Source organism: Centropristis striata, chromosome 23 (genome assembly GCF_030273125.1).
Source record: "Centropristis striata isolate RG_2023a ecotype Rhode Island chromosome 23, C.striata_1.0, whole genome shotgun sequence".
Classification (NCBI taxonomy): domain Eukaryota; kingdom Metazoa; phylum Chordata; class Actinopteri; order Perciformes; family Serranidae; genus Centropristis; species Centropristis striata.
In genome coordinates this window covers 10,156,917-10,182,465 of record NC_081539.1, presented here as the reverse complement: position 1 = coordinate 10,182,465, position 25,549 = coordinate 10,156,917, and the positions used below count along the sequence as shown (strand labels likewise).

Sequence of the window (25,549 nt, the reverse complement as noted above, 5' to 3'; positions counted from 1 at the left end):
AACTTTCATTGCCATGTTGATAATTATCCTGCTCATCATATTCTGTGTTACTTCATCAACTGGATCTCTCAGGCGGAACGGGGTCCAAGGATGGGTGACGAATCATTTTCTGCAAAAATTAAAATTGGCCTTGCTTCAAAAACACACAAACTTGTAAATAAACAAGTGAGGACATACATACAGAGCAATTTGGAGTGTGCTTAACCACAAATATCATCACAACCAGCACAACCAGTCTTTTTGCTGTTTCTGTGACACTAAGAAATGAGAAGTTAATCATGAAATAATAGTGCATGGGGGTCCAATGTCCTGTACAAAAAGTGTGTGAAATGGGTTAACATGAGACTTTTACTTCTCAGTATAATTCGATTAGAATGTGAACACAGCGTCCTGACATCCAATCCCAACAGAGTAAAAAAATTATTACAGAATATCACATAAAGGGTATTTCTGTTAGTTTTGATGTCTGGAACTGATAATGATTCAGTATTTAATCTGTTTGATTACATCATCTGCATCTCTGCAAGTGATAAGGTCGTGGCTGGTGTTTGTAGCTGCAACCCAGACAGACTCAAACACACACACACACACACACACACACACACACACACACACACACAGGCACAAAGTTCCTTGTTCTGACAGATTATATTCTTGTTGAAAAAAGGTCAGGCCTGGTTTTTATGGAATCTAAAAGAAGTGCTTTTCAAGGGTCAGCTCACCCAAATTATGCACAAAATGTCTCATCATTTTAAAGTTTTTTTTTGTGTTACTACATTACATAAGTTTGGTAATTCAACACAGCAACACAGTCTGCTATGCCTGTTGAGAGGCTCTCCACTGCTTTAGTAATAAACATGTCAAATAAGCTGGAGTAGTCTCTTATAAAGCCATTTTTGGTGAGCGAGAGATTTTAGGCCATTAATGCACTCTTCTTTCCCTTTCTTTTTATCCGTCATCATCCGACCTGATTTGTGTGCATATATAAGGTTTAAAGTTATATTGTTTACTGGCAATTGTGTGACAATGTACCTCAGATGATGTTGCAGAGTGACACAAAAATAATGAAACGAGTAGTTAAATTGATTTCATTTCTCCACCTTAGTCAATAAGGAAAGTAATCCATTACTGCAAGTTATATTTTATGTGTAACAACAAATATAGAAGATAAAATGTGATAACTTTTCCCATAGTTCTAAATTCTTGGATCGTGTTTCTAGTGTCTTCATTAAATTCATTACCTGGTTATCATTTCATTGGGTCACTCGACCTTAAAGCCAACAAATGCTGATGTCTCTTGTCAGCCAAAGTCATTAAAGGGTATTTAACCCACCTTTGATATGGTGTTATGTTGTAATGTATTATATATTTTTAACCCTCAAATGGCCAACTCTGCACTCATACAACCATACTGAATTATTCAAATACTTTAAACTTTGCATGTCCTAAACATTTTTATTTTAGTTTTTGCATAAGGGCTGCTGCTTGGAGAGCTACAACCAACACATTCTCGCTCCTAATTAGTATAATATGGTAAATTTGATTCTCTAGTCTCAGTTTTCCAAGTTTTGCAAATTTCCGCTTCTTACATGCATGCATCTTTTCACAATACATGTCTCTATTCACAGCAAACAACTTGGTTAGGATTAGGAAAAGATTGTGGTTTGGGTTGAGATAAGAATATTTGTCATGTAGCTAAGTCTGTTATGTAACTTAACTTATGAACGTAATGCAAAATTCACAGGGTGAGCCATCCAGCCACCTCCTCCCTATGCGGACTTTGTCGCTCTTTATACTACATTACCTGACTTCTAAAAAATCTACTGATGTTTGACACAAAAGTTGCATATGCATCTAAATCTTTTGGGATTATCCTGATCATTTGTATGGACAGAGGAGATGTGGATTTATGCTGCAGGAATCATATAATCTTATTATGCTTGGAAATGTGATCAACTGAGAATCCACCACCAGGAATTCAAGTTTACTACAGCCTCTGCAAACAACAGTAAACTATAAACTTTTCACAGCCATTTTAAAAGTCCTACAGGACTTGAATACAACCTGAACTGAAGTTGAGCAGCTGCCCAGATGTGCTGCGAGACACATATAATTGACTTTTTTGCCTCTGTGTGTTTGTTTGCAGCCCTCGGCTCATTATTCATTCATGGCAGTCAGTTGTAATATTCTACTCCAACGCTCTAAATGCTGTTTGTTTCTAAACGAGACGGAGGCTGTAATGTAGAACGTTAATCTGCTCCCCTCCCTGTAAATAATGCCTCTTTTAATAATTCATGGATTAATCAACATGTGAAGGAAAGAGAATGAGAGATAAAATGACACTGAGCTCCAGTTTCTGACAAAAGACACACAAACACACTTTGGGTGAGGTAAACAGTAAAAGATTGAGACAGTCAAATATGTTTGTGACATGATTTAATTTATGTTACATAAGCAAACAAAAATACACTGGGAGACAACACAAAAGCACGTTTCCACTGAGCAAAGAGAAACAGCAGCTTCAGAAACATGAAGACAACTCAAAAACAGTGAAATCCCTCATAACATGGTGAAATGTCCCTTTAATTGCTTTCATAACAGTCCCAGAATCGACGACAGTAGGGCCTATATGCAGCAAAGTGTAAATAAAGGCATAATAAAAAACCTTCTCAGCTCTAAATTACATAAAATTGTTCAACAAATCTTTAATACTCTGTATCAAATCCTCAAATATCAGGCATGGAAATGGGGTCAGGCAAAAACGCTTACCCGCTCCTTCAACCGAATCATCGTCGAAAAAGGGAAAGAATAATCCTGCTAACAGCCGACAAAACATCTCATTGCCCCGTGAAAAAAAAACACCAAACAATTTGTGAAATCTTCACCGAAGAACGTTGTGCTTCTCTAAATTGCTCCTGAAGAATCCCTCAGATTAAGAAAGAACATTATTGAGTTATGCAACAAAGAAGCTTCATCAATACAAGCAAAGAGCTGCAAAAGCTTGGCCTATTTGTGGCATTTTTTGGCGTTGTTACAGCACCATGGAGCACTATGCTTAGCGACTGGCATTTTGTGTGTATCCCTGTTTGCCAACTTCACAGAGCAGTGATAACCTGTTCTGCAATTAAAGTGTCCCAGCTTGATTTTTAAGACTCCCAAGACTGCCATTAAGGGGATTTGTTTGTTAATTGGAGCCCGCTCGTCACTTTATTTTCTCTAAATGTTAAGCTCCTGTTTATTCCCTGTAGTGAGCCACCAGAATCAGTTTGGGTTTGGGGGTGTTAGTAGCAGGATTGTGTGCAGCAGCAGAGTGTTGCTTCGATGACGATGGCGATGGAGCCGTGTAACTGGCTCTCTGCGAGGACTCGTGGTTGGAGTTGGGCGTGGGTAGGACGGAGGAAGGGGCCGGAGCGGACACAGGGAGTTCCTTTTCCTGCCGGATGGTGCGGAGCGTCCTGGTTGGCCGTGAAAATGTCTTTAAGGTGGAGCCTCGCTCAGGGACGGAGCAGCTGATGAACCCTCTGAAACACCTGGAGAACTACACACAAACAGACACACACAGGATTATATTAAGAGTTTAGCAATGATAGAAGTTGTGCACAGTAATAGTCATGATAGGACACATTTTAAAAACATATAGTTGAGCCCACATATTATTAAAGAGGTAGGATCCACATCAGGAGCCAAAGATATATTCTGGTGCTGTACGGGCAAAACAGTAAAACATTTTTTTAGACAATCCTTTTGCTAAAATCCTCGTTGGTTGATTAAAAAAGCTTTAAATATTCAAATTATTATCTGCTTTAGTGACAGTAATCAGACAGCAGTAGCTGCAGTCATATAGTCACAGTTTTTGTAATAGCAGTAAGTGTAAAAGCAATAAAACAAATACTGGTAGAAGTGCATGTAAAACAGGCCTACTAGCACATTAAACGGTAAAAATGCAGAAACAGCAATTAAAAGTACATGTTTTAGTATAAGGAAGATGTGAATGGTGGGAAAGTACTTGTAACATTGAATGCAATAGAAATAGTAGAAGTAGAAAGGAGTCAGCCAGGTAATAGAAGTGGAATAGTAGTTGTAGTTGATGTACTGTAGTAGTCGCACCCATAGAAGAAGGTTATTGTAGTGCTGTAGTAAGTAGTAATAGTAGAACATTAGAAAGTGTAGCATAGAAGAAGTATAATTACTTTTTTTCTGCAAGCAGCAGTGCTTTTAAGCGTATGCACTAGAAGTCCTTAAATACCAATGGAATATTCTTAGAAGTAGTTGATGCTGTAGAACTAGATTACTGTAGTACTGTAGTAAGTAGTAGTAGAAATAGTAGTAGAGCAATAGTAAGTGTAGTATATGGAACCAGTATAAGTACTTCTGCAAGCAGCAGTGTGTGCATGTATGAACCAGTGGTAGCAGTAGCAAAACTACAGTAACAATAGAGTACCTGTTAGTATCCATAGTCAGCACACAAGCACACAAGCAGAAATAGTTGTAGTACTGTCTGTATCCCACATCGGACAGCTTTTGGCTAACATTCACATTAACTACTAATATAAATGATCATGTTAGGTTTCCAATTAATTAAGTGGTGTGAAACTACAGTCTAACTTCTTATCTTTCAGACTGAAAATCGTTTTACAGTCTACGTTATGCTCGGATTTACCAGAGTCAGCTAAAGGACACTAACGCCGGTGAATTAGCCGTTCGCTAACTGTAGCCTATCCTAAATCGGACACGTACGTTTTTTAGGGGAAATTGGATGTTTCTGGGTAAGCCACATAAATGTCATTGTTATCAACCACCCAGACCATACTTCTGTCACAATAAAATACAGTTCACTAAAAATACAGATGCTACTTTTTAAGATCGTTGCCTGAGTGTCGCCTGAGTGTTTTTATTGCTTTCTCTCATCAAATTTACTTTTGCATTGTAATTAGACATGTAAATATCCATGTAGGTAAACTAAAATTCAGCTGTAGACTGTGAAATATGTATTTAAATCAATTACACTGGTGGTGGGGATCTTATTCAAAATGGCCGTGAAACACCAGCAAGTGCGGCATTGCAGATGTGTCCGACCAGGGATAGTATAAGCACCGAACGTTGTACGATTTGGGATACCGTTTCTATATCACAGTTATACACAATATATGTTAAAAAATAAAATAAAAAGACCCATTTGTAGTAATTGTAATAATTGTATAAGGTTTTTACCATACCAGTTTTAAATATTGCGCTCAAAAAGAAGAGCAGTGAAAGTAAATATAACAGCAGCAAAAGTAGTGCGAGTAGTGAGTCACTGTATGAGTAACTGTAGATCTAGTGGTATCAGTAGAAATAAATAAATATGAAGGCAGTACAGTTCTGCTGATATCCTTCTTCCTTCCTCCGTGTTGGGAGTCCAGCAGACAGCGTGCTGCCCTGGATAAACGTAGTGTACTTAGTATACTCTCTGGTTCCACACGTATACTTTAAGTCTACTACATTTCCCCAGGGTGCCGCAGATCAAACGGACGTGCTGCATGAATCATCTCATTACATCATCAGAGCGAGCAGTTTCCTCCAGCATGTCTCCACGCTGCAGTGATTGATATGACAAATGAGACCAGTTTGTGGTGCTTTTTAACTAAGATACTTGGGCAGCTGGCTGACAATTCATCGTATATGAGCCAATTAATTTCTGTTTCCCCCGAGGAAATTATGCAGCTTTCAAAATTAGCACTCCGTTTTTTTGTTTTTTTTTAAATCTTCTTGAATCCCAATGTATTAATGTAGTGGAAAGCTGCGCTTGCGGGGGGATAGGAAAAAAAAGGGCTGTTGGTTTTTTTTCAAAGCAAAACCCCAAAGGAAACAAAAAGGGGGAATGTATGAAGAGAGGGCGTAGGGAGAAATATACTCTGAGATGAATAAAAGAACAGGAGGGCTAACTGACGTCAGGAGGGATTGCAGGTAACAGCAGGCACAGATTGGGATCTTAAGACTAAGGAGTGACCAAATCCTCACCTGCCACTCCAAACCTGTGTGTCTCAAAGGCAAACAGACACGTTTGTGTGCAAAAATATGTGTGGTGAGTATCTGCAGTGAACTCCAGCATGGTGATATGTTATGACACATTTGTCGAACATTAAATCTGGCAGGAAATTATACAGAAAAAGAAGAAAATGTCATAAAAAAAGGCTTTTGATATGGCTGAAGAAAAGAAGTTGGCATATATAAAAAAGACAGGATGTAATAAAGGAAGCAGATTTTTCAAATACACCTTTGAATACACATCCCTGCTTCCTCTTCCACTGTAGACAAAAGCTTTCATGTCATGCTGCCACTCACTGTTACACGCCTTCACTCCAACAGAAAGCCCCCAAAAAATCGGAATAAAAGGAGCGGAGGTATCAAGGGTATACATAACTACAATGTTCCCCGTTCCAGTCTGAAAAAAGCACTCTTGCTGCCTGTCAGCACTTTCTATATCAATATAGTGGCTAGAATTAACACCACAAGGTGCACCAGGACACACAGCTGCCATCTGAGCAGCAGTAAATACCACGGCTGTACGTTTTTATTATATGAAGTTACACATTTTTGCACTATTAACCCTCTGAACCCCATAGTCTTTGAACGGATCATCGGTTACAAATGTTTGTGAGAAAAATAATGGAAACAAAGCTTAAAATTGTGATTGAAGCTGTAAAAAAGCTGTAAAAACGCAAATAGCTCAATATGTATAATAAATGGACCCAATTTCTTTCCCTAATATTCATGACACTTGTGGGCACTTTGAAAGGTGTTGTATGAAAAAATAATTTATCAGAGAAATGTAACTTTTTTTTCCTATACTATGTATGTCATTATAATGTTAATTTTTCATTAATATGTGTTATTCTGCATGAAGGACATTATTGCCACTTCTAGCCATGATTGTGCTTGTTGTCTTAACCATCACATTCACACAAAAACATGAGAAATGTGTATTAAAAATATTTCCTTTAAGTAAATGTGCAAAAAAGTATTAACAGCAGAATGTACTTAAAGTATTAAAGTTAAAGCACATTTGGGAAGAATGATCCTTTTCAGAGTTGTATTTTCTTATGTCATATTATTTGAATCTTATGACTGATGATTTAACACAGAAGAAGCATTTTGATGTTACAGCTAGTGCAGCTGGAGCACATTTCTTTCTTTTATTTGTGGCATTTCTGCTTTATTGCAGTGGTGGGAAAAGTATTTATATCCATTACTGTGAAATGACTTATTTTGATCATGTTTTTTGTTCATAAAATCTCAATCTGTAAAGTAAAGTCGGCTGCCAGATAAATGTAGTGGAGTAAAAAGTGCAACATTTACCTCAGAATGTAGTGAAGTAGAGGTATAAAGTTACATAAATAGTATACTCAAGTTAAGTACAAGTACGTCAGAATTGCACCTAAGTTCAATACTTGAGTAAATGTACTTAGTTACATTTGACCACTGCTTTATTTATTTCAATCACGTTATTTGTTCATTCAGCTGCCAGATAAGTAAAGTCCAGCAAAAAGAACAATATTTCCCCTTAAAATGCTGTGAAGTTGAAGTATAAAAGAGCAAATAATGTGCAAATGATGTAAAAAAAAGTTGATTTGAAAATTAAAACTCCATTCACAGAAAGTGCTGACTGCTAACTGATGCACTTATTTAGGCAGCATTTGGATGTTGTCAAGCTAGGGCTCATTTTGACTACTTAATATACTGTTATGTGGTTTAATTATATCAAATTCATCATGTTTTTCATGTTATATCTCGACCTGAAAAGTAACTAAAGCTGGTAGCTAAGTGTAGTGGAGTAAAAACTACAATATTTGCCTCAAATTGTAGGGAAGTAGAAGTATAAAGTTACATTTAGTACATCAAAATTTTACTTAAGTACAATACTTGAGTAAATGTACACAGTTACATTTGACCACTGCTTTATTTATTCCGATCACGTTATTTGTTCATTCAGCTGCCAGATAAGTAAAGTCAAGCAAAAAGCGCAATATTTCCCCTTAAAATGCTGTAAAGTTGAAGTATAAAAGAGCAAATAATGTGCAAATGATGTAAAAAAAAAAAGTTGATTTAAAAATGAAAACTCCATCCACAGAAAGTGCTGACTGCAGTAAAAGGTGTAATTCCTGTGACGTCAGCTCCGGTTCGGGGCATGAATCTGCGCAGCGCTTGAAGTCTTCAACTCGCCTCAACACACTGCTGCCATAGTTATGGGCTGGGAGGAACTGAAGACTGAAAGTGCCACACAGCGCGGCCTTCTGGGAGTTACTCTGCAGCGCTGCAAGTTCAGTTAGTGGCTTTAACATCACATACACACACACACGCAAAAACTTTCCAATCACAGAGAGCAGACTGTCGTGACGAGTCAAAGAAAGTTAAATGTCTCCGGCGCTCCGACAGGCAGATAAAAGAGAGAGAGAAGAAGGAAAGGTCAGCGTGGCGGCGTGTCGCTCCCTGATAGTGACATCACACGCTGATCACAATCGAAGCAGATTAAAAAGAACTTTCCTTCTTTTCTCCTCCTGTCCGTCACCTTTTTCTTTCATCTTAATGTCTTCATGTTTTCTTTCATTCGCTCCTCCTTTCCCTGCTGCTTCCTGTCCTTTATTCCCTCTTTTCTAATTGACCATCTCCTCTTTTCCCCTTTCCTTCTGTTTGTTGCAACTGTCTTTCTGACATTCATCACTTCGTCCTGACTTTAAAACACCAACTGCTCTCTTTCTTTCTCAAGTCTCTCTTTTCTGCTTTCTCAATTCTTTCTTTCCTTACTTTATACATTCTTTCTCTCTTTTCTTTCCTTTCCTTCTTTCATTTCCTTCTTTGTTTTCCTTAATCCGTTTTCTCTGTCTCTCTTTCTTTCTTTAATCAGTTCTTTCCTTTCTTTCTTTCTTTCCTTTATCAATTCTTTTATCAATTATTTTTCTTTCCTTCTTTCCTTAATTAGTTTTTTCTTTATTTCCTTCTTTCCTTAATCAGTTTATTCTTTCATTTTTTCTTTCCTTAACCAGTTCTTTCCTTCTTTCCTTAACCAGTTAATTCCTTCTTTCCTTCTTTCCTTAACCAGTTCATTCCTTCTTTCATTCTTTCCTTAACCAGTTCATTCCTTCTTTCCTTAATCAGTTCTTTATTTCCTTCTTTCCTTAATCAGTTCTTCCTTCCTTCCTTCCTTCCTTCCTTCCTTTAACCAGTTCTTTCTTACCTTAATCAGTTTTTTCCATCTTTCCTTAATCAGTTCTTTCTTTTTCTTTCTTTCCTCAATCCTTTTCTTTTGCTTTCTTTCCTCAATTATGTCTTTTCTCAGTTCTTCTGTCCTCCTTTCTTTCCTCCCGCTGACCCTGTGATGAGTGTCTGACGCCTGCAGCCTCTCAGAGCTGAACTCTTTCAGCAGGAGGTCGTTGTGTTTGCTGCTAAACTGGACACATGTGATGAGGAGGAGCCTGAGGGAGAGTGACCCTGCTGACCCTCTGCTGATGTTTGGGGCAGAATATGCACATTAAACGCTGGTAAATGACATGATGAGGTTTCATAATGTGTGTTTGGGGTCTGGAGGGGATCAGCGTGTACTGTCAGGATCTGATCTAATGTGTTTGCACTGTATGAAGCTGCTTGTTATGGATTTATGTATTGCCAGTTGTGTAATTTTATATAGTTGGTGTGTGGACAGATTTTCTATGTTTGTATGTATGAGACGGTAAACAGAGTGTTTTTCTCTGTTTTGTGAGAATATAGGAAGCGGGTTTCATTTATTTCCTTCTCTTTTTTCTATTCTCATTTCTTTTCTTCCTCATCTGTTTACTTTGCAATTTATTTTTCTTTCTTTCTTTCTTTCTTTCTTTCTTTCTTTCTTTCTTTCTTTCTTTCTTTCTCTATACTTCCTTCTTTCTTACCTATTTTCCTTCTTTCTTTTATTCTCTTTTCAAGCCTACTTTTTTTCCTTCCTCATCACTTTTCCTCCCAATTTTCACCTTTTTTCCTATCCTTTCCTTCTTTCTTTTCTCATTTATTTCCTTCTTTCATACACTTTCCTTCTTTCCTTTCTCATTTATTTCCTTCTTTCCTATCCTTTTCTTCTTTCTTTCTTTCTCTCTTTTTCCTTCACACATCTTTCTACTTCATCATTTCTTCTCCTCTGACCCAAACTAACTGCACTTTCTGTCATTTTTTAGTCCGCCCATTTTAATTTCCACTTTCAACTCTTCCTTAATTCTTGATTTCCCCTTCCTTCCTTTCCTCTTTTTCTCCTTCCACCATCTCATTGCTTCTTCTTCTTCGTGTTCCATTTTCTTCCCTTCCCTTTTGACCACCATCTTTCATTTAATGGGTTTTGCCATATAAAATGGTGATTAGAAAGAGTCCAGAGGGACTGTATAATCTGAACTAAATATTCACAGTACTCACACTGTTTTTACTGTTTCTTAATATTATTTACAGGAAGATTAAAGAAGATCCTGTCGAAATGTCCCACACAGCGTGCAGTCACGCCTGAGCTGCCCGCTCTCTGATCTCATATTTGTTTGTGGTTACTGAACTAATCTACTAATGACTATGCTAATGATTTCTTGAAGGTGAAATGCTGCAGAAAGAACCTTGAAGTTTGCTCCGCTGTCAATTAGGACGGCTGGCGGCATCAACCAGATTACTTCCTCTTGTGCTTGAATGTCAGAGGTGTGTATCACACGCTCACAGAAGCTGCTGCTGGTGTTATGCATTATGCATTGATGCTGTTGAGGCATTTACACCTGATAATAATGTTGCATCTCTTTTATCTGTACGTTTGTCCATGTGTTCATTGCTTGATGTGTGTGTTTCTGACTGAAGGTGTAAATGAGGAGCTAGCAGATGGAGGTCTGCTCACACCTACATTAACCTCCCCTGGCTGTGAACTCTACCTGTGTGTGTCTCAGTCTTTGCCTAAATATAGAACCAACAAGTTTTCCAAGGTAAGCGGCAGAAGAGGTCGTGTTTCAGTACCGCGGTCCGCGGTTGTAAAAAAAAGGCTGCAGTTTTTGTGGATTTATGTGTAAAACCACTGACCTACAGTCATGGAAAAATTTATTAGACCCATTGTTTTCTGGTAATTGCTGCAACACCCACTGATAACAACAAAAATGGCTCATAAGAGTTTAATTTAAGAGCTGATATCTAGCCAGTTTCCATGGTTTTCTTGATAATGATTTTGGCTATTATCAAGAAGACCATGGAAAATAGCAAGATATCAGCACTTAAATTAAATTCTTTATTTTTTGTTGTTATCATTATATTTGTCCAAACAAATGTAGCTGTACCAGGCATTAAAATGAACAAGAAATTAGAGAAAACAAGGGTGGTCTAATAATTTTTTCCATGACTGTATGTTTAGGGCAAAAAACGTCCCGGTAATGTGTTATAAAAGATAGTTTAAACAGTAAATAAATACATGTAAATGCTGGAAGTGAAGTAGTTACAAAAGTCATGTGACTTTATTCAGCAAAACAGCAACAGAAATCTGTCAAAAACAGCTTGCTTTGCCAAGTTGGCTGTGATAGTGGATAAAGACACATGTTGATTTTATGATTTTATGTGTGTACATACATATTTTATTTTGTGCGGGCAGTTCATTTTATTTATTTTAATTTTTATTCTATTTTATCTTGTTGTATTTTATCGTTTTAATCCCTACTTATCTTTTTTATTGTGCTTTTACTGTGTTTACCTTTTCGTGCAGTACTTTGGGAACCCTGTGTTTGCTATAAATGTGCAATATCAATAATGTGGATTGGATTGGACATGGGAAGAAGGGACTGTAAAGTCTCTAAAGAAAGCAGGTGGGTGAACTGGCATTGGAATTGAGACTTTTTGTCCCCGCCACTTTCTCAAGTCTTTCTGCTGCACTTCAGCACAAGGTGCGTTCACAAACTTTATTATAGATGAGTGCATTAAAGGCTTTGACAGTCACGGCTTATCACATTCATTACTTTCACCTCCTTAATCATAAAACTCTCCCAGTCATGATGCACTTTAGAAATCCTGTGAAGACTTTTCCTCGGAGAAAACTTTGTGTTCTCTCTCGACAATCTCTCTTACATCACGTTGCTCGCCACAGCCACAAATCTACTTGTATTAAATAGGCTTGTGCCCGTTGGTGATGAAATCATACATCAACAATTGAAAGGATGACTGGTTTTCCCTACGTTAATATTAACTCTCGTATTTTCCTCCAATCAACTTTTGTCCTCCCCGGTCTGTTTTTACTGCTCATAAAGCATAAAGAATAAATGATCCTCATTGATTCCAACTCATGACCACAACTTTTAGACTCAATTTCCATTAAATTAGGCCTCATTTAAACCTAATTAAATTTGACCTCTTATTTTTGAATAAATTAGGAGAAATTATGAGCTCCCTTGTACCACTTAGGTCGGTCTTAGATGCTGTTAGTGTTGTTAGTATCATGGAAAAATGCGTTTAGGTCAGAGACAGCAGGTGAAAGACTGGTCTGAAGGAGTTATAAGTGGAGCAAGGAGTTTTCAGTGAGTCACGGTTCTTCATAGAGCTGTTTGAGCTGTTTTCAGCTGTCAGTGTACCTGTTGATTTTCAAAAGAAACTGTAGAATAATTCATCAAAAGACATATTTGATGTGCACATAAGCTTGGGGGGGTCTGCCGTGTGTAAATCTAGCTAAACAACATCACTGAACATGTTTAAAATAACTTTCCTGAGCTTTGATGTCTCCTCACGTCCTCAGATGTTACCTACGTTTTGTGCATTCAATCATTTCTCCCACTCCCATATACGAAGTCGACAGTATTGATTCCACAAAATGCAAAAATGTGTTATAATAGGAGAAGAGGCAGAAGACACACGGACAGCTTCAGCAGAGAGATGGAGACAGAAGGAACTGAGAAGAAGAGCGATGACTCACCTGCTTGTTCATGAATACATAGATAAAAGGGTTGATGACGGTGGAGAACTTGGCCAGCAGCGACGGCGTGATGCTTGCCTCCGGGGTCAAAAGGTCACGGGGGCCGAAGGTTGAAAGCAGAGCTGCCACTCCGTAGGGCAGCCAGCAGACCAGGTAGCACACCACCATGGTGACGACCATCACCAGCACCCGCTGCTCCCTGCGGCGCGTCACCACTGAGCTCACACTGCGGACCTGAGGCACGGAAAGAACACTCTGTTAGTACAATTTAAATCAATTTAGCTTGAAAAGTCAGCCAACAATTCTAGTTGTTCTTTAGCTCATATGTCCTTCAACAACTTTTCTATTCATGTTCTTCTGCACATTAAAAGAAAATCTCATATCTGTTAGGGATGGACGTTTGGAAGAAACCTGCCAAATTGAGCATCTATAATGTTAATGATTAATTAATAGATTAATCGCTATGCGTACATGGGCAAAATAAAAGATATATATACAGTACTATGCAAAAGCCTGTTTTGATAACGGATGCTTTTATTTTGAAAGGACAAAAAGAGACTTCCTGATGATCGTAAAACTAACTCACTGTAAAGATAACGCCAAGGAGTTTAATGTTTTAGCCCCCAAAGAGGCATGAGGTTAGTTTTAACTGTAATCTTGCATATTTAAGTGTGTTTTGTGTTTAAATAAGCTTTGGATCAAATTAAACTCAGTAATTCATGCTCGCAAGATAAGGCAAGGTATGGTACAGTAAGATAGTTTTGCTCAAATTAATACTTTCAGTATTTCTGTATGTTTTATAATTGTTATTTCAACTTTCAGTTTGCAAATTGTAGCTTTATCCAACTTAATTCTCATCTCATTGGCTCATTGTTTCAGTTCAGTGAGTATTGATACGCAGTCATAGACAAATTAAAAAATACACAGATTGATTAAAAATTCCACGTTATCGACCAAATTCTTAACGACCATTTATCTATTATCGATTAATTATTCCCATCCCTAATATCTGTGTTCTTTGCGATTTTAAGAATAAATCCATAATATTTCGTGAAATAGATTTGTCATAATTTGAGAAAAAAGTTTCGATTTAATGAGAAAAATCAGTAATTCAGTATCGTCTGTTATTCAGATCCTGCTTGGGACTGTCACTGCATAAGAAGAAACTGCTGCTCTTCATTGGAGGTGGAAAACAGAAAAAACAGAAAATAAATAAATAAGTAACAGGGTGTCTTCCCCAAAAGAATTTTGAGAATGAAACAAATAATTTCCTGCATTCTGGTGTGACTTTATGCATCAATTCATAGTGGAAAATTGTCTTTGTGTAAAGGAAAACAGCAGTTCCCTGGGTGAGAGTCCTGTGTTTGTTCCACCCTGACCTCCTCCCTCTGCGGACTTTGTCACTCTTTATACCACATAACCTGACATCCTAGTTTGCTTCTGTAATAATCACTAGAGCCACTAGAGGTCACACCCTAACAACAAACAGAAATATCAATGTAATAATCTGCTTGCACAGACAAATTTGAGGCCGTTTTAGTTTTTTTTAACGAGAAAGATCTGTATTTTTTCCACACAGTGGTTTTAATCTCTGTCATAGGATCAAGCTGTGTCTATTTGTTGCTCCCACTGTGGCTCAGCAGGACATTTACTTCTCTCTGCATGCCTCCCGCTGCTAAATGTCAATGTTGAACTGCCTGAAAGACGCAGCCCCTGTAGCATCCATCAGAAACCAGCTCCAAATAATTCAACTATGAGGTAACCGAGGAGAAAACTCCTACAGTTGTTATTCCCTTTCATCTGCACATTCACCTATATTAACAACCACCAACTGCGTAAAGTGTAACTCCTGTTGATTCCAATAGTGTGAGTACGATGTCTCTGCGTTGAGATTTTACTGATCTGTGATGCTGAGGAAAAAAAGCGGGTGAAGTTCAAAGCCTTTTTCCTCCTTCTCCGGTGTTATGTATACAACAAACCACCACTACAAGGCTTCAAAACGTCACTGTGAAGACTTGTCAATAAAGTCGATGGCAGGAGTCTCCCTGCTGTGGGTGCACAGGGGCAACGGTTCTTCAATCATGCTGCCTAGAAGGGGGATGCAGTAGATTTAACACTCCCAGAGGGAGCCTTCAAGCATGAACATGCCCCCTGCTGTTTCCTCTTGTTATCATGTTCTCTACTCTAACTCGTCCAGCAAGGAAAGTCTGAGAAATACTCTTCGTTTATGGGTCTTATGCTGGTATTTGTTTTGCAGATTCGTTTTACTGCAGAGACTCCCAGAGAGTGACACGCTGCCAAAATCCTCTCCTGCCAGAAACAGATGCTTGTTACATCCAATAAATCCATCATTCAGTACATCGACAGAGAGATCCCACGACACAACAACACAACTATTACATTCTTCATTTCCAGGAGGAGCTGCCAATGCTCAAGTGACATTTAAACCCAAACAATCACATCTCCTTCTGCCAACATAAATATTGCATTAAGAAACTCTTAAATATTCATACAATAGGGCGATATAATTTAAAATCTAAATTAAACACATGAGCGAGTCAGGAGAAGGTAGATTTAGACTGTGTTCGAGGTTCATGAATTTTTGTTTAAGGTAATAATTTGAACTCATGCATCAGTGGCAAACTCATCAAGACGAGAAGAGACAGACCCAGAGCCACTGCTGCCAACTTTTCTATTGAGGGAAGAAGCTACAGGCTGCTCACACAGCCATGAAATGTCATGTGCAATTTTCTGCTTATGCATGACCAGTCATTTTTCACCCATAGTGCATTATGAAGCAATGCACCTGCTACAGAGATAAAGGCACAACGTTGCCAAATTGTTTTCCCATTTCAAATCAAGGCATGTTTTCTCACATATTACTCATTTTTACCAACTTAATATCTTTGCCTTAAAGCTAAGCTGTAAAATATAAATACATATACATAGTATTCTGATTTGTTTTTAAATGTAAAAAAAAAAAGAAAAAGAAAGAAAAACCCAACAAACTTACAGAAATGTTCCTGATAGGCTTTGCAGAGAAAAAACATTATATAATATCATACTTAATTGCACACAGTTTGCACAAATCTCTATGTAATTTAAGAAAATTAGAAGAAATTCTGTCTAGATAATGTCCTAGTTTTGCTGCGCAAAAGGATAAAAAATGTTTTGTTTTTTATTATTATTGGCATTCCCTTAAAACTGTTGTCCAAACAATATAAACAGCAATTTTTAGAGATAAAAAAAATTGAGTTTGTTGTAGTGAATTTGTACAAATTGAACTTAACCAGTTTCTTAAAAAAAAAAAAGAATAAAAAATAAGAAAATTTGAAGAAAAACTCCTGGTTTTGCTTTTTATTGTTAGTATTGCCATTTGCTTAAAGTAAACAGTTGGGTTGTCCAAATACAATAATTTGTCATTTTTAGACATTCATTTTTACAAATTGTACTAAACCAGTTTCTAAAAAGATATGCAAAAATATGCAAAAATTCAATTTTTATTTATTTGCAAAAGTTACAGTCGTATTGCAGTTGCAAGCAGAACTCTCAAGACTCTTATTGGAGGTGAATTCAGGGATGTTTTCAGCTCCAAGAACTGATTGATTGCTTCTATCAATTATTACATTGACACACTACAATGTCAGAAAGTCCAATTAGGAGAAGAAACATGTAAACACTCGTACTGAAATATAATTAAATTATTTATCTAATGTCACAGTCACAGGTGCTTATCCTTCATTTTGATTGAGTTGACTCATTTAATTGATTTGAATTTAATTGCAATAAACTGTCTTTTATCGTCGTACATATGAGTGTGCTTGTATACACATGTTGGCGTGTGTATGTAGATTAATCTGCATGATCGTGTCCTGTGACAGAATCTGGGTTGTGGTGTTGCATGTTAATGAATCATTTTAATGTCTGTTAATTGTTCTTCATGAACCTGCGCAGGGACTGAAGATGGAAATGAGCTCTTAAACTAAATGCGGCATGAATCAAATCTTCTAATGTTGAAGACTAGCTAACTAACTCACTGATTTGATTCACTTAATGCTGAACATTACAATGACTTGTGCGGATATGGGCGTAGAAACTGAACTGAAAACCATGAGAAAAAATAAATTTCCTCTTGCCATTCCTGAGATATCGCATTCATATGAACAGACAACCTCTCTACATGACCCCTCTGGCCATGACTGTCACTGATGCAGAGGCATAAAAAAGAAACTTGAAACAGGAAATTCATTAGTGTATAGAGGTGGGGGAAAAATATAGATTCAGCATAGTATCGCAATATTTTGCGTGGCAATATAATATTGGGCTCACATTTAGGAATATACTGGAGATACTGGCATCATATGAAACTGGAAGATCTAGAAGGAATCTATAGGCACCAAGTGGTCAGGATATCGTGTTGGAAAGTTGTTGAAATAAAGCTGCAAATTTAGGCTTTTTTATGTTTCATTCAAAACAATTTCAGAGCAGTGAAGCTTAAAGTTGAGCAAAGTTTGACAAACCGCTGCAGTTGTCGTCCATACTGTACATGTTTGATATCAGTTCAGTTCAGTTTGACTGAATACATTATTGGTCAGTCTGTGAGTTTGACTCTCATTGTGGAGAAATAAAAAGACTGAAGTGAGATCATAGACTGAAAATTTTCTCTAATTTGACAAAACAATTCTTGATTTGATTTAATTTCGTGGACACAAAATGCAGTTAAGCAGTTAAATTGCAATATGTTATATTGTCACCATATTAAAAAATGCTTAAAAATCACAATAATATCGTACCGTGACTCAAGTATCAGGATAAAATCATATCCTGGGGCCTCTGCTGATTAACACGTCTATTAGTGTAGGACCCAAAATATGCCCAGACTGTCCATCTAAAGCACAAAGCAGCTTGAATGTGTCAGTGTGAAGACAGACTGCTTTTCCACAAGGTCTGAATCTTTGAGCTGCCACCCTCTAAAACAAAGATTTGCAGAACTAAATCATTTTCTTCCATGTGACTCTGAGCAAACTGCAGCCTCTCAATCCATGTGACAGGTGCTGTGTCAGCCAGACGGCTTGTCAAAGAATATTTCAGGCCTCTGCAGCCACTGCCCCGAGTCATTCTTAACGGCAGAGTGCAGAGGAAGTGGTGAAAACATGTGACAGTGTCAGGACAATAATGTCATTGTCACTGTCACATGATCAAGGACATGCTCCATCATCTTCCTAAACACCAGCGATGCTGCACATGGGACGATCAGGGAAACAAGGTATCAGAAAATTCATGTTTTTAGGTAATAATCAGCACAATTTCCAGTAACGCTTTATAATAAGGTCCTTAATAACCATTAATTAACAAGTAATAAGGCATTGTTCTCACTTTAGATCAGGTAGTTGCAAAAAGCATAGTTAACTTATAGTTAACTTATAATAGATGAGCAATAAAGTATATTTTAATATCAATAAGCAAACAAAATAAGATTAATAAAGGCATGGCAAAGACATAATGGGTGGGTCATGGGTGTTTGCAATGCCATTATTAACACTTATATTAGCTTATAAACACACAATAATGTTAATAAGCATCTTGTAAGGACTTACAAGGGCCTTATTACTTGTTAATTAATGGTTATTACAAGGACCTTAATACAAAGTGTTACCCAATTTCCCCTGCAGACATGGCTCTAAAAAGTGCAAACAACTTTTGGAGAAAATTAGAAAAGGAAAGGTGCTTCTTTGCTTTTATGCATGAGAACGTTAATGCCACTCTTCCCTAAATAAAGTAGTATTGATCCTCTCATCCAACTTCTAGCAAGACACCAAATCCCTGCATTTACAAATATATAAATGTCAAATGTTGACTACTCCTTTAAATATTCTATATTTACAGATCTATTTAATATTTAGGAGGTATTATTATGACTTTTAAGTTACTTCAGAATAAAGTTTCCTCAAAGTAAAAACTTTTTTGTGTTGTCACCCTGTCGCTCCAAGGGCAAGTTTCCAATTCAGTCCCCATGCACACTCGTCCCAAACAAAACGAATTAGAAAAGCGGCCCATGCTTCAGAGGAGAAAGGCACGAATAGGTGGAAAGTTTTCGGCTTGACTGTCCATCATACTGAAGGAAAGGACAAAAGGAGAGAAAATTTGTGCATTTCTGTGCAGAAGCAAGGACTGAAAATCCTCCCTGAATCTCAAACTTAAATTGACTAAGCAGAGCGGGGAACGCTGAGGCGCCCCAGAGCTGCACAGAAGTCCCGAAACATGGCAGAGATTAGAGATAAATGCATTGTGTCAGAGCTGCATGCACAAAACTTTTTGTGGTGTATAAATAGATACAGCTCGATATTCATACAAACTGCAAAGCTTTGACGATGTCCCCAAAAATCTTACTTTTCTTCTCCTTGCTTCATATATCACTTAATGTATATTTCAGGCTGCCCTTATGAACAGCAAATTAACATACTTGAATCAGAAAGTTCTCCACAAAATTTTGACCGGAGGCAAAACAATGTTGTGTTAAAAACAAGCGGCAATCTCCGGGTCTGAGCAGTGAGGCAAACCAGGAAGTGCCTAAAGCTGCATTCTACCAAAAATTCCAACAGGGGGCGCTGACAGCGGCTGCAAAAGCATTTGGGTCCATCCATTTCAATACAAAATCAGAAAACTTCTCACTTGATTTAATACCTCAGAATTTTTTTTTAGGACAACACTATGGTCTTAATCGCTAGTAAACAATCTTCTTCAAGACAATGTGATGTTAATTGTGCAACATTTACTGGTTTGGAATCATAACTTTGACCATTTCACACTGTTTTTTCAATTAATGAGAGTTTATTTGAACATTTTGTTCATTTTATAATGTCTTGTTCAGCGTTTGGTTGGACTAACAGACACTCCAAGGAGTCACTGTTAATTTTTCTGAGGTAAGTAACAAACATTTTGTTTTTGTTTTTTGCTAGCCAAAACTAACATCCCAGTTAATGCTAACATGAATTAGCAGCGGCTTCGCTCAGTCAGGTTGAGGCGTAGAGTGGCATGTAGTCAGAGGCGTCAGCTCCCTTTCGCTCCTCCACAGTCCAAATATGGTCTGCTCCCTGTTTCCAAAAGCAAGATGGCGACAAGTGTAATGCCAAACTCAATGCCTCAAACGGGCAATCCACAAACCAATGAATGACGTCACAGTGACTACTTCCATTATTTATACAGTCTATGGTTGAAAGCTAAGTAGTTTGCATGCCCATGATGATGATGATTAAAACACTGGTAGTCACGTGTCAACAATGTGTTGCAGTTCATAGGATATCTGAATCGGATCTGCAAAAGTTTTCGTAGGAAATCATACAAACCCCTTCATGACTATTTATTGCATTTTTTTTATGTGCAAGGACAGCCAAAGAGACAAAGCAGCTCCTTTCTCTTCTTACAAAGACACATGGCTGAGAGAGCACAAGATAGGAATAAGTAACTGAAGTCTAGCCTAAAACCCAGAATGATGTAAACCCGAGGGATGGACACAGATAGGGGTGGGGGACCCATGATGAAGTAAGGGGTCAGAAAAGTTTGAAGAAAAGTTCAGAGTTGTTTGTCGGAAGAGGATCGGGGTGAGGTAGGAGAAAAAAATAATGAGAAGGTTTTGGTTTTTTTCCATTATGCACTTTGAGAGAAAAGTCAAAATGGCAAGAATATAAACAACTTTTTTTGTTCAGTAAAGTTGTGAAGATATTCACAGATTTGTTGTTCCAGTGTCAATAAGTCAGAGGAACATTGTTTTCTATCCGAACAGTTACTGCAAGCTACAACCTGATATCCATTAATGTCTTAAAATGAGCAATAACCTCAACATTTAAGGGTGTAGTAATACTAAAATCCCCCTACACAAAAATCAATATTCTTTGTAGTAGGCCACTACAAAAAATTATAAGTTATTAAACGTATTGAGGAAAATAAGGTTGTGGCTTGCAGTCTACTTTACCAAACTGAAAAAGTTCACTTTATTCTCCGCATTTCAACTTTATTCTCGACATTGTATTATTCCTGTCATTTTTCTCTTACCTGGCCCTTATCCTCTTCCATATGAAACAAGTTAAAACAATGAAGTGGCTGATGTTTGGTTGATTTAACGTTTCCCTAACGCCATCTCCCAGCAACAGTTGTCCGATAATGGCTCAGCAACTGTAACTAGGTACAACATGTCTACCATACTTTGGGTTTCTCTACATACTGAAGTGGTCTGCATTCAGATGCATTTAAAGGCCAAGAAAACCTATGGAGAAATTGTAGATAAGTTGTTGTGAAGCTGCATCTTAAGCCCCTTTTAGACTGCCGATATTCAAGCCTTTGTGATGTTTTGTATAATTGGAGGACCAAGTGGTTCCTGCTTTCAGAGGTAGTATTCGAAGGCACTTTCTGTTTTTGTTAGCAGTATAAAAAACCTATTATGTAGCAGAGGAAGCAGAGGAAACAGTGCTGCTGCTGTATTACAAGCACTGATGCATATGTAATCACTGTTACAAATGCGAGCTATTACTGTAATATCTGTGATATGAAAAAACTAATATAATTCAGACAGAGAAATATGCAGATGGACTTTTTAATAATGGTTATGAATTCCAAATGAAAACAAATTAAGCTCACAGTGAGAGGAAAAACTGTGGAAGCCTGCAGAAACTCACCCCTCCCCTCACTTTCTTTCTCTTGTGCAGGTTCAAGTTTCAACATACAGTATAAACACACACACACACACACACACGAGATTTAATCATATTCTGCAAAACTCTGAGAATTACTTTGTGTGTGTGTGTGTGTGTTTGTACACCATGCAAGTGAGAAAAATGCATGCTGTGTTGGCAGGGGATTATCTTCCCCCAGGTAACGTTACACCACGGCTGCTGAGAGACAACAGCAAACCACACACACACACACACACACACACACACACACACACACACACACACACACACACACACACACACACACACACACACACACACACACACACACACACACACACACACACACACACACACACACACACACACACACACACACACACACACACACACTCTCGCCCAAACAAGCAATATGCAGACAGCAGAAAATTAGACACAGTCCCCGACTGATGCCAATCTTGATCACCTTGAGCATTTTCTCTTGTCTGTCTCGCCATTAAATTATATTGTATTCTGGTTAATTAACAGTTCCGCCAAAAGATCTTCACACAACATTAGATTATGAAAACATCACATCATGACAAAGCTGTGAAAATGATTAGGATTGTTATTTGTCCGTTATCTTGTTTTCAGATTCCGGCAACATGTTTGTTTTAATGAGTTGAATCACTGATAGTCTAATAGCCTGCAGCGGATAGCCGGCAGCTGCAGTGAATTTAAGATTTAAATCAGCTGTGTGTGTGTATGTGTGTGTGTGTGTGTGTGTGTGTTGCATGCAGCTCCAAGCAAGACGAAGCAGTTGCAAATCGAATACGTGAGATAAAGACAGTTATCTGTCTCCCTTCTGGCTCGCTGACAACTCCGCAAAAAGATGGGACTTTTATCTACCATCAAAATCATAAACAGCTTTCTAAACTTTCCCACAATGTCATTAGTATGTGTCGCAACAACTGCATACTGACTGTTATTTAATTTGTTTGTATTGCTCAGCAGTTCATCTGATGTGGTCAAAAGAAATGATAAAAACTGGTTTGCTCAGTTAGTAAAACTGACAGTTCATAGACCTTTAAATGGTTGTAAACATTAATGGTGTGCATAATTGTGTGCATGCAGTCTGGCAGATTGCAAAAGCGTGTCTAGTGATGCAAGTGCATTAACCATCGAAGATCACAAATGCTACGGAAACAAACTGACACATGGTGACAGACTTCCAGATCCGTGTGCTGTTAGCGAGTGCGGAGAATAGATTAACAAGTAGCCAAATGTTTAAGGGCCGGATAAATTCATGTTCTTGGTGGAGTAACCTAGTGTGACGCAAAAAAGTCACGCATTGCTTACAACCATGTTATCTGTGGTGTACAGAACATCATAAAAAATCATACTTTTCAGTTTCACAGTTTTTAAATGGGCTCCAACAAACAGGAGAAGTTTTGATCGAGCCCAACTCGTTTCACAACTTGCAGTCATGCCGCCAGTGCTGTTTCAGGGTAACAAGTGACCGTGTTGATTGGATGGGTCGAGGTTATTGTAGGGCAATCGGCTGTTAAAAGCATGAACTGATCATGTATCTGAACTCGGGTTGCAGGGGGCTGGAGTCGATCCCACCAGACGTTGGCGAGGCGGTGTTCACCCTGGACAGGTTGCCAGAGTATCACAGGGCTGACACATAGAGACAGACAGCCATTCATGCTCTCATTTACTCCTACAGGCAAATTAGAGTCACTAATTAAAACCTAAGCTGCGTGTCTTTGGACTGTGGGAGGAAGCAAGAAGACTCGGAGAAAACCCACACTGACACGGGGAGAACATGGAAACTCCACACTTCTGTGTTCCCGATCTACACCAAATATTTAGTGAGACAGAAAGTTACCAGTTAATACGGTCACTCCTTACACTGAAACACCCGTTGCTTTGAAATGATCGTGATCCTTTCAGATTAATGTCCAACGTGAATCTGCTGTTGGAATATGACAGACAGACGGACGGACAGACACTATGTCAAGAAGCATTTTTTTTTAATCATAGAAAAACATACCGGAATTATCGTGAATGATCCGATAGGCCACACCCCTAAAAGGCATATTTTGGTGACACTGTGTATAAAAGTGTCTATATCTTATAAAGTTTACATGGCTGGCGAGATAGCAAACAATACACTATTGGCATCCATTTAGAATTGTGTCACCAGCTGAATATTTGTCCAATATTGAGTCATTCTTTAACTTTGTTTTGGGAGATATGAATCTACTAGATGCATTTTTCTCTGTAATTGCGAAATATATGGCTTTATTTTTGTGGACGCACTTGTGGATGGATTTTTCTACAGTGATGTTCATATCAAGTCAACTTTACCGGTAAGGGAACTCATTTTGGGTTGTATTGAGGGTAGGAAAAAACAACTGATATGCTTGTATGGTTTTTAGGGCATGGAAACAGCACTGATTAGGGTGGTGAAAGTAAAACAAAACAGTAAAGTTGAGGATTAAAAACAATGTACAACAATGAACTGAAAGATGGTATTAATGCAGAGTGGAACTGCAGAGTTGGTTATGGGGGCTATTGTTTTTCATTTTGTCCAGATGCTTTGCAGCAAAACGCAAAGTGTGCAGGAAGATAAACATCATCCAGGGGAATTTTTCTGCCAACCCAAAACCTTCTCCAATCATAACTAATCTATAATGCATCAAAACTTAAGTTATCACCGAAAACCTTTAAACCTCCCTATAAGGATCCATCAGTATACTCTGCACCTGTACTTCTCACTACAAATGGCTGTTTACCTCAGTTTAATTAATTCAGAAGTTAGTCCTTCTCGCTCTCTGTGTCCTGACTCCCTCAAGGTGTTTTAAGATGTGATTTAATCTGCTACTTTGAAAGCTGCACCATTAAAGGAAATGCTCCTTATCATTTATTATTATTGTCGAAGGTCAAATTCAGGCTGCGATGGAGAAGAACATCCCATCCCCAGAGGGTGAAAATTGCTCAAATTAATTTCAGGCAGAAGTCACTGATCTAGTGCATCAGGACTTAAGAGCATAAGCATAATCATCCCTTATACTGCAGGAAGCAACTGTTCTTTTCTGAGAAAACACAAACCATGACATTTTCATATTTGCTAGATCACATGAATGTTTTTTAAGGACTCCTGACAGATGTTTCCCTCGAGGGGGTTTGAAAATGATTCATGATTTGGACGCTTTTCCTGTCGACTTTCACACAAACGTCAGAAAAAGAAAAAAACAAACAACTTGCAATACAGCGGTGGAATGAAATAATTTATCTGTAATCAAGAACGGATTTGTAGAACAAACAAACAACAAATTTAGAGTCTAACAGTCATGCTTGAGGCTCTATGAGCTGTGTTCTTTTCTTAATACAGCCATACTCAGACGCCACGGTGCTTTTAATGAAGGTAACCAGTTCTGTGAACATTTGTACATACACCAGAGCAATAAGATAAGATAAGATAAGATATGACTTTATTTATCCAGTGGGGAAATGTACTTAAGATACAGGCACATAGATATAGAAGACAGAATAAAGAATTAAAAAATATACATATATATACATAACATATATATACATAATATACATACATTCTATAGACATTCTATACATAAATTTCTGCTATTTGGCCTTTATTTTTAATAAATATATTTTTGTGTTTGTTTGTTTCCTGAAAGTACTTTGCATTTTTTTTTACATATATTGAAATTTTGTGCGGCCTTCGAAGGTGATATGTTTTAATCTTGAGCTGTCTATTTAATTGCTTTTACTTTCAATGGCTCACATTTTATACAGGCTGCTGTTGAAAAAGTCCAAGAGTTTTTAACTGGTTCAATAAATACCCTCTAACATACACTAGCCATGTCTCCATTAAAGCAAAAATGTTTAAAATGTTGCATTACAGAAAATGCAAATTAGAGACGTTTCCATCAGCGGGTTTAGAGCAAATAAACAAAGC

At 37.8% G+C, this 25,549-nt stretch overlaps 1 protein-coding gene across 1 annotated transcript in view; it reads right to left on the bottom strand.

Annotated features, from left to right (window-relative positions):
* Nucleotides 1–2,419: 2,419 nt before the first annotated feature.
* The window catches only part of tmtopsb (teleost multiple tissue opsin b), a 46,894-nt gene continuing 23,764 nt past the window's right edge, over nt 2,420–25,549 (bottom strand). Inside the window, exons 3-4 of the mRNA XM_059327289.1 lie at nt 12,917–13,150; nt 2,420–3,538 (exon numbers count right to left, since the gene is read on the bottom strand). Coding sequence (XP_059183272.1) covers nt 3,236–3,538; nt 12,917–13,150 — 537 coding nt within the window. The 3' untranslated portion in view covers nt 2,420–3,235. The remainder of the gene's footprint in view (nt 3,539–12,916; nt 13,151–25,549) is intronic.